We start from the raw sequence: 9669 nt of genomic DNA on the forward strand, positions 1-9669 counted from the left end.
TTGAGCAAGATTATCGTTTTCCTTTAAGCGTTCAGCTGTAATCCACTCACATAAGATCTTTATGATATATTTCAGTTTTGCTAACAAGTATCTATCCACTGCTCCAAAACCTTTGAACGAAGCCCAAGCATTGTAAAACACACCATTGAAATTGTTATTGGATAACCACAAATTAAAGAATTGGAATGAGGGGGGACCAAAATCATCATTAGAAGGTTTAAGAGTCAAGGGAGAGTGATCATAGTGTTCTATGGGGAGAGCAAGAACTGAGGATATCAACTATTGGGAGATAAAATTGGAACAAACGAGAAACTTATCGATTTTGTTGAGCTTGAATCCATCTTCTTTAAGATAAGTAAATTTACAACCATCCATTTGGAATTCTTGTAGTTTAGCATTTGCAATGAAATCGTTAAAATATTTCGATGTTTTGCAAAATTTTGAATTGAATATGTCTTCAGGTATTCGAACTGCATTGAAATCTCCAAAAAAATACCAAAATATCGGAAGAGGTCTTCCTTAAATCCAACAACTCAACCGAAAGTTCTTTTGTCGGATATTAATTGAGGGGCGTATTCATTGATTATTGTTGTAATTATTGTAAATTCCTTCCAATGACCATAAAAGGCCAGGTAATACATGGAGGATATTGAGTTGATTTTGGAGAAAATACCAGGATCCCATATACACAAAAGACCATCAAACCTTCCAGTTGGATTAATAACCTCAAACATGAAATTATTTGAGCAGATTGAGCCCCAACATCCAATAATGTCAATTTTATTGCAACCAGTTACACGAGTTTCCTACAAACCAACAAAATCGATATTACGCATCTGTTTTATTTTCCTAATCCATTCTACTTTGTGGGATTCATCCACCCCCTGATGTTCAATAAAAGCTCATTCATTGAAAACCATCGATGACTTCATCACCTTGAGCTTCATTGTCGAGAATCACAGACAAAACCTATGTGTTTTCGGCATCAACTTGAAATCTGACTACACTTCCAATCTTGGTGATAAAATTAACTTCATTGGAGGTGGAGGAGATATCATCACAAGAGAATTTAGTACTAGGATTTGGACACATTTAGGTAAAAATCTCCATCCAAGCGACGAGGAACAATGGAAGTGGGGGTGGGGGTCTAGGTATCATAGCTATTTAATTTTCTTTTTTTGTTAGTGGATTTACCAATTTTTTTAGGGATACCAATTTCGCCTAATGGATACGCTCCAGTAGAATTCAGATTTGTGAAATGGATAAGATGGGTAATCAGGGTAGGATTGGGATCGTGGATGCATTGAGTATGAGTGGGCGTATGAATTAGGCTATTGGAATTAGGTATAGGCGATGGGAACACATTGTGTGCAACCGACATGTTGGGATTGGCGGGACTTTTTGGCTCCAAGTCCCTACGTGACCAATCGTATTTAGCATTAAATGAGTTATTGCTGATTCCAATGCACATCGTGTTCGCCAAAATCGAAAAGACACTCCAATTTGCAACTATATCTCCCTCATCCACATCGTTAATCCAGATGTCGACAATACCATCACTATCATACTTGGATGCAAATTGTTCTTTGATTTCTTAACCATCTTCTAACTTATTATGTTCCTCCTCTTGTTTTTGGGTTTCACCTTTGTAGTAGCTAGAAATCGGATCACAAGCATCTCCACATTCGACTACCCTCACCTTTAAAAATTTTCATTGAAGGAGCAATTGTCTTATGTGTTAATAACCCTCCGATTTGTGGACAAGATACGTACATTAGCAGCAGTAAGGTCTATTGCATGTTAGTTGTGACCATCCACTTCAAGAACCTCACTAAAGTTACTTGCAATGGCAGCCGCATTTTCATTTGCACGCAGATGGAATGGAAGGCCATGGATCCTGATCCAAACTAACCTATTAAAACCATGATCTTCAGTGATGCCATAATCCAACCATTTGAACCACTTATTCAAATTGTAGTTAACTTTAAGGAAAATTTCAGCTGCCAAATGATTAGAGAATTTCAACACAATCTTCATGCCACCAACAAAATACATATTACAGGGGACCTTACCATCGACATGTATCAGATTTGGGAGGTCTTTGAGACGATCGAAGCAGGAAACCTCACCAATGAGGCATGATTGGTTAAAGTTCTCCATAGCAGGGACCTTGTTTAGTTTAACTAATGGTAATACAGATTCCATAAGGGGATTGGAAGTACAATGACTCTTACCCATGACTTACTTGGCGTAGGATCTTCCGCCTCTTATGTTTATTCATGTGTTCTTGGGGTGTTTTTGTCGCTGTTGGCTGTGCTTTAAACTTGCGTGTGGATTTCTTTTCATACTTGGATACGTTAACCTTTAGTGCCCACATCTTGCCTTATTTAGTCTATTTTCCATCTCTAAAGCATCTCGTACACCTTCATATTTTACGAATGCAAAATAAGAGACATTTTTGTCTTTTCTTCCAAGGATGTATATGTCCATCAGACTTCCATATTCGTGAAAGGTTTCGTACATGTCTACTGTGGTATCCTGTTGGATGTTTGATACATAGGAGGTAATTTTGTTGTCCTTTCCATGCTTTCTCTGTCGAACTCTTATCCATCCACCTTCATCACCGTCATGACCTTTTGTATCCTTAGAGAGCATTTATACTAATCTTGCATGATATATATATATATATATATATATATATATATATATATGGGCTTAGGGAATATATGGCTGTTAGGTACCTAATATTAGGTATAGAACCATCAAAAAATACATAGTTTTTAACAAAATACAATCAAATCTATCTACCATCCTTCTTGTATCCTCTATAAGACTAGATGATAAGCTTTGTACATATTTTTATGGAATTTTAAATATTTAATTTTGCACCACAAACCATGTACAAGAATACATTATCAACTACCTAAGTCTTCATATTCAAATTTAGTATAGAAAACTATAGTGAAAGATTGAAATTGTTCATTAAAATCCCAATAAATTTCTTCCCATAACACATCAAAAAGAACCATACAAGTATACATATGGTAGGTTTCAAAGAAAGTTATGAAGCCTACTAGAGGTCTAATATAAACAACACATTCGAAATGCATAGATGTAGGGGATAAATTATGAAATCAAAAATAATATAAGCTCAAAAGTAATAGAAAGAAGCTAACAAGGAAAAAAACTGTGTTTTTTAATCAAAATGAAGTCAATTATGATGGTTATATACCTAATATTACATACATGACAACCACATATTCACTTTTCCATATATATATAGGTAAAGGTTCAAATGAGAACCATAAAAAGTTAAGAACCATTTAAGAACCATTTCATTAAGGGTATTTTTGTAAATTTAACTTAATGTTATAAAACATACATATCTTTCATTATTACAATCTGATCTAACTTATAACATTTCAAACTCTTTCAAAAACTCTCCCACCATTTTTTGGAAAACACAAACCCAAAGATCTCCACCACCACCAATTACCGCCGGCGGCACCACCACCACCAATTATCGTCGGCAGCAGCACCACCGCCGACACCACCGCATAAGGCGGAACACCTCCACCAGTAGATCGACGTGTCTATTTCATCATCCGCCTCCACTTCTTCAAATCTACGATATATCCATTTTTTTATTTGTTTTGCTCCGGTAAACCATCAGATTTCACCAGATCTGATGTATTGTGTATTTTGAGGTTAGATATAGCATTGCTCTCCCCTCCATCCCGCATTGATGTTAACCTGCCTTGCTCCGATCTACAACCGCATCAACTCCGGAGTTACATTATTTGACGACTTCACCTTCGTCATCCTCTGACTCTACTTCACCAAATCTACGATCGTATCCATGTGTTTCTCTCTTTTACTCGGATGAACCAACAGATCTGCAATTAGATCTCCTCAGATTTGCATTAGATATCACCAGATCTGATGTGTTTGTGCAATTTCATGTTAGATTTGGCTAACGACCACTTCTAACGAGATTAAAGGAGTTTCAATGATATATGGTTTCGTGTTCTTCAGGTTATACATCCAATTTTGTGTTATTTATCTCAGATCTCTTAAAAATGTTTGTTGTTTTTTATCTCAAGATCTGGTAAACCATTTTTTTCTCCAGATCTACGACATCATCCATTTTTTTCTCTGTTTTGCTCCGGTGAACCATCAGACCTCCACTCTCAAACCTCATCGGAGAGCCAAACAACATCACTTGACGTCAAAGATGATAAGGCTCTTATTGTTTTGTCCAGATATGATGTTTTATGTTGATTATGGATCTGACGTATGTGGTGCACATAAAGTGTTTGACGAAATGCCTCAACAAAATTTAGTAAGTTATTAAGCTGTGAATATGTATTTTTATGTGTTAATTTGTGAATATGTAAATTATTAAGCTATGAATGCGTTTTTTTATTCACTAAGCTATGAACTAGTATCTGAAATGTTGAATTAAGTTATGAATTCTGATTTTTTTTTATCTAGATATGATTTCTGAAGGAAGGATGTTGGCAAAATATGGTTGTTAGCGGTGTTGATGTTGGTGGTGATGGTAGAGTAAGGATATAGTCTATTTCTCTCATCTTCTTCATTTATTTCAGATAAGTTATCATCTTTTATGATTCATATATACGTTTTTTTAATGTATGCTTCTAAAATATGCCATAATGATGTGTGTATTAAACTGTGAATGGGCTGTTTAATACAATGAAATATGAGATTATACTTATAAATGATTTGTGAATGTATTGTATTAAACTGTGAATTTTGTGTATTAAGCTGTAAATTTTATTCACAGCTTAGTATAATAAATTCACAATTTAATACACAAAAACGAATCTAAATATATACATATAAATGTAAGTTTTAAGTTGATAATATATAAGTTTTGTTTATTAAACTGTGAACTTATTGTATTAAGCCGTGAATTTTGTATATTAAATTATGAAGTGACTGTATTAAGCTGTGAATTGTCTATATTAAGTTGTGAACTTTTTATGAATTTTGTGTTCGCTTCTAAAATATGAAAATAAATAAACATTGTACACATATTCGATTTTCTCTAAGTTTGAATAAAATATGTAAAATTTAAATTGTGAATATTATATAATTTAAAATTTGAAAGAAGCATTATCTTCCATATATTAAGCTGTAAATGTAATTTATACATTGACAATATGGCTGTAAATGTATAATTTTTATATTAAATTGTGAATTTTGTGTATTAAACAGTGAATTGACTGTATTAAGATATGAATAAGTATAAATTTTGTGTTAAAATATGAATTATTTATATATAAGTGTTTGTATTAATTTTCTTGTGAATATATTTATTCTTTGTGTTGTATAAATATATAAGAATATAGTAGTTTTAATATTTATTTTCCATTAAACTTTAAATGAGTGAATTAATAAGTTTATTAAACTGTGAATGTATGATTTTATATACAGATCTAATCTGGAAGGAAAGATTGTGGCAACGGTGGCACAAGTTGTTGTTGGCGGCATGTGGTAGCTGGTGGTGGTGGTAGAGTTTGATATTGTCTTTTCTAAATCTTTGAATTAGTGTAGAATGTACTGTATTAAGTTGTGAATTTTATATATTAAACTGCAAATGAATTGTATTAAATTGTGTATTATGTACATATTGTGTTTAAAATATCAATGAAAATAGAACAAATTACGTGAATGGTCCTTTAGGTTTTGGATTTTTCCGTAATGTAGTCCCTACGATAGTTTTTTCCCTCAAATAGTACCTACGGACCATAAGTTGCACGCGTTTGGTCCCCGGGTTGGATGTCCGTCCATTCCAACGTTAAGTTGCCCCCATTTGACTTGCACATGAGGGTACTTATGTCATTTTAGCCTAAAGGACCTTTTCTGAACATATAAATTAATAGCTATATCCATTAAGGTGGCGGGGTTTAGTTTCAGACATTGACTTTATACTCTATCTCTTTCCCCAAGAAAACCTTTTGATCATCCCATCTTCTTCAATCGTGAGTTCTTATCGTCGTCCGACAAAACAGTTCAACTGATTGAAGGGTGTATCGAGGAAAAATGGTGCTCACATTGTGGTCTTTACGTCCACGCTACACCCAACCACCTGACCTACGTAAAGAGTATGGTAAGCACGTACCTTGTAATGCTAGGTTTTGACGAAATGTAATTTTTCTTTCCTCCATCATTAACATTTTATTGTTCTTGAATGTTCACATCAGGTTCTATTTCAAGCTTTTGCACATTCAAGATAAATCATGGGGGTTCATTTACAAATACGGTATCTGGAAGGTCATACATAGATGGGCTTGTGGATCACTTTGATTTTGTGGACATGGATGTGTTTTCAGTTCACGAGTTAGATGATATGATGGCAGTTTTAGGGTACAATGATGGAGGTATAATGTTTTACCATTTCATGATCCCAGAGACAGACTTGGATAGTGGATTGTTACCCCTTGGCACCGATCAAGAAGTCATTCAGCTGGCAAGGTATGTGCTTAATCATAAGGAAATTAATTTGTACATCGAGCATGGAAATACTAGAGTAGTCCCTTACTTTAAGTCCCCGTTGAAGGTTCGTATTGAGGAAGTTGAAGGGAATCATTCTCCTGAAATGAATAGGGTTAGAATGAAAAGGAAATCAATTGGGTCATGTAGTAAAAAGTTGGATTTGAATGAGTCCACTGATTTGTCAAAGTTAATTGTACCCTATGAACCTGTGATCAACAAAAAACACTCAGTTGATCGAGAGAGTGATCCCTTTAGGGGGTACAGTTTGAGGATAACCATGGTAAAAAAGATGTTGACACAGGGGATGATCACCAACCAAAAAGGGATGTTGATCCAGTGGATGATTATGAGGTAATGGGGGATGTGGACGCAGAATATGGTGGGGAAAAATCTACATGATGTTGAGTTTTTTGAGGATGAATACAGTGGAAGTAAGGAAAGTGTTAGTGAGGGTCCTTGGAGTGAGGGTAGTAGGAGTGAGGGTAATATGATAGATGATGAGAGTGAGGACGAAGACTTCTTTGTGGATTTAGAAAATATTGTAGATGATGTGGATGTTGATATGAAAGAATTTCATATACATGTTGATGAAGATGTTGAGTGGGTTTAAAAAACCACCAAAGAAGCAAGTGGTAGTGGTGTTGACTTTACTGAAGGTGAAGATTTGGAGGTCATAGACCCATAATCGTTTGAGTCACCTATTGTAGATAAATATAACAACAGAGAGAGGATGTTGAGAGACATAAGAAAGGAAAAAAGTTGTTCTGAGGGTGTAGTTCATCCAAAGGCTTTCACATTAGGACAGAAGTTCAAAACAAAGAAAGATGTGAAAGAATATATAAACAAACATGCAGTTGAAACCAAAAGGGATTTACATTTTGAAAAAAATGACAAAACAAGGATTAGGGCTAAGTGTAGAGGAGTGGTCCCATATATGAGTGGTGGGCCATGGACAAAGTCAAGGACTAGATTCAAGGACAAAACAGTAAATATGAAAGAGGGTAAATGTCCTTGGGTTGTACTAGTGTCTAGACCTAAAGAGACAGATGACTGGGTGGTGAACACCCTAGTTAGTGAACATCGGTGTGTGCAATCAAGAACCATTAAAGCTTGCAACTACAAATTCATTGCAACAAACATTGTGAAGCAAATTGAGAGTAATCCAACCATTCCAGTCAATGCACTTCAAGAAGATCTCATCCAAAAATTCGAGATGAACATGTCAAGAATGAAGGTACATCGGACAAAGGAATTGGCTCAGAAGCATGTTTTTGGGGATTTTCAGAAACAATATGCTATTTTGAGGGACTATGGACTAGAGTTGATGGAAAGAAACCCAGGTACTAATGTGAAGATCGATTGTTACACTGAGCCAAATTTAAATTCTGATACAAGGACATTTAGGAGAATTTACATTTGTTTGGGAGCATTAAAGGAAGGATTTAAGGCTAATCTAAGGGATTTCATAGGGTTGGATGGTACTTTCATGAAAAGTCCCTATCCTGGTCAAATTTTGACTGTCGTAGGGGTAGATTCCAATAATGGGATATATCCTCTTGCATATGCTCTTGTTGAGAATGAAACCACAAATTCATGGACATGGTTTTTGGAACAACTTGGTGATGATCTGGAACTTTATGCTAATTCAAACTTCACTGTACATATACTTCAATTTAATTTGATATTGTTGTTATTTAGTCAACTAAGTATTGAAATATTTAAATAGGGTATCATTCCTGCAATTGCCAAACTTTTCCCTCAAGCTGAGCATAGGTTCTGTCTGAGGCATATTTATGAAAATATGAAAAGACAGTGGAAGGATAAAGAGCTCAAAGATTTGGTGTGGGCATGTGCAACTGCTACTACTGTAAGGCATTTTGAGAAAGCATTAGAAGAGCTAAATAAATTCAAAGTTGAAGCTCATGATTGGCTGATACAGATTCCTCCAGCTCATTGGGCAAGATCTCATTTCTCAGGTTAGTACTTCATCTTTCCTTTATGTTAACATTTACTTGTCATTGTTAGGATTTGTTCTCATTTTTTATTATATGAAAAAACAGGGAGGGCACATACTAACATCTTGTTGAATAACCTGTGTGAGGTTCTGAATGGAAAAATACAAGGTGGTAGGGACAAACCTATCGTTTATTGTTTGGAGTATATTAGAGAGTATTTGATGAAGAGAATTTGCAATGTCCAAAGAGAGATTGATAGATGTCATGGTCCTCTCACACCAACTGCCACTAGTCTTCTTGATCAAATGAAAAGACAAGCATAAAAGCACATGTGTATTTTCAATGGGGTTAAGACTCAAGTCACTACTCATCGGGGTGATCAGTTTATTGTGAATTTGGATGAAAAAACATGCACATGTAGACATTGGGAAATTACAGGCATGTTATGCTCACATGCAATAAGTGCAATATGGGACAAGATTAAACATGGAGCAAAGAATGTTCCTGAGTTGGAGCATTGGGTCCACCCATGCTACTGGCTAGTTACATGGGCAGAAGTGTACAAACACAAAATTGAACCTATAAATGGTAGATTGATGTGGCCCAAATCACAATGCCCAACCAAGTTGCTTCCACCCAAACATGTTGTTCAGGTATGTCTTCATATATCAATGACATAACTGCAGTTTTTTAAGAACAACAATTTAATCTTATGTACATTTGTAGGTGGGTAGGCCCAAGAAGAAAAGGAAGAGGGCATATGGTGAACCTGCTACACAGGGGCATAAACTGTCCAAGAGGTGGACCACTGTCAGATGTGGAAAGTGCAACAACAAAGGGCATAATTCAAGAACTTGTAAAGGTCAAGGTGTCCCTAATGACAAAAGAACTGAAGAAACAGGAGGATAGAAGTGAGGATGGGGGTGTTGTTAAGAACCATTAGGTCTTTTGATGTAATATGCACTTTACTTTTATGGTTATGTTAACACCTATGTTTATGTACCAAACAATACTTACTTTGGGCTCCTTATTTTGTATGGTCATGCATGTTGACCTTGAATCATTGTACACATAGGTAAACTATGAAACAATGTCAACTGCTGTTGTGATATACAATAGCATTTTTGTTATATTATTCTTCTTGTCAACTAGTATTTGTGATATTCAAAGTGTATGGTCATACATGTTGAAT

General features: G+C 35.2%; 1 protein-coding gene across 1 annotated transcript; it reads left to right on the forward strand.

Annotated features, from left to right (window-relative positions):
- The first annotated feature begins 7252 nt into the window (after positions 1-7252).
- LOC145158356 (uncharacterized) lies at positions 7253-9386 on the forward strand. The gene is made up of 5 exons (XM_079077267.1): positions 7253-8179; positions 8249-8498; positions 8583-8691; positions 8899-9130; positions 9204-9386. Exons 1-5 carry the CDS (start codon positions 7253-7255, stop codon positions 9384-9386), a joined length of 1701 nt encoding a protein of 566 aa, XP_078933393.1.
- The last annotated feature ends 283 nt before the right edge of the window (positions 9387-9669 follow it).

Source organism: Lactuca virosa, chromosome 2, assembly GCF_052849685.1.
Source record: "Lactuca virosa cultivar CGN04683 chromosome 2, Lactuca_virosa_CGN04683_v6, whole genome shotgun sequence".
Taxonomy (NCBI): Eukaryota; Viridiplantae; Streptophyta; class Magnoliopsida; order Asterales; family Asteraceae; genus Lactuca; species Lactuca virosa.

Excerpts from the sequence above, each read along its gene's own strand:
- LOC145158356 (XM_079077267.1), top strand. The coding sequence starts at position 7,253 with ATGTTGAGAGACATAAGAAAGGAAAAAAGTTGTTCTGAGGGTGTAGTT. Across the intron at positions 8,499-8,582 it reads GGCAAGATCTCATTTCTCAG|GGAGGGCACATACTAACATC; the intron begins GTTAGTACTTCA and ends ATGAAAAAACAG. Across the intron at positions 9,131-9,203 it reads CACCCAAACATGTTGTTCAG|GTGGGTAGGCCCAAGAAGAA; the intron begins GTATGTCTTCAT and ends GTACATTTGTAG.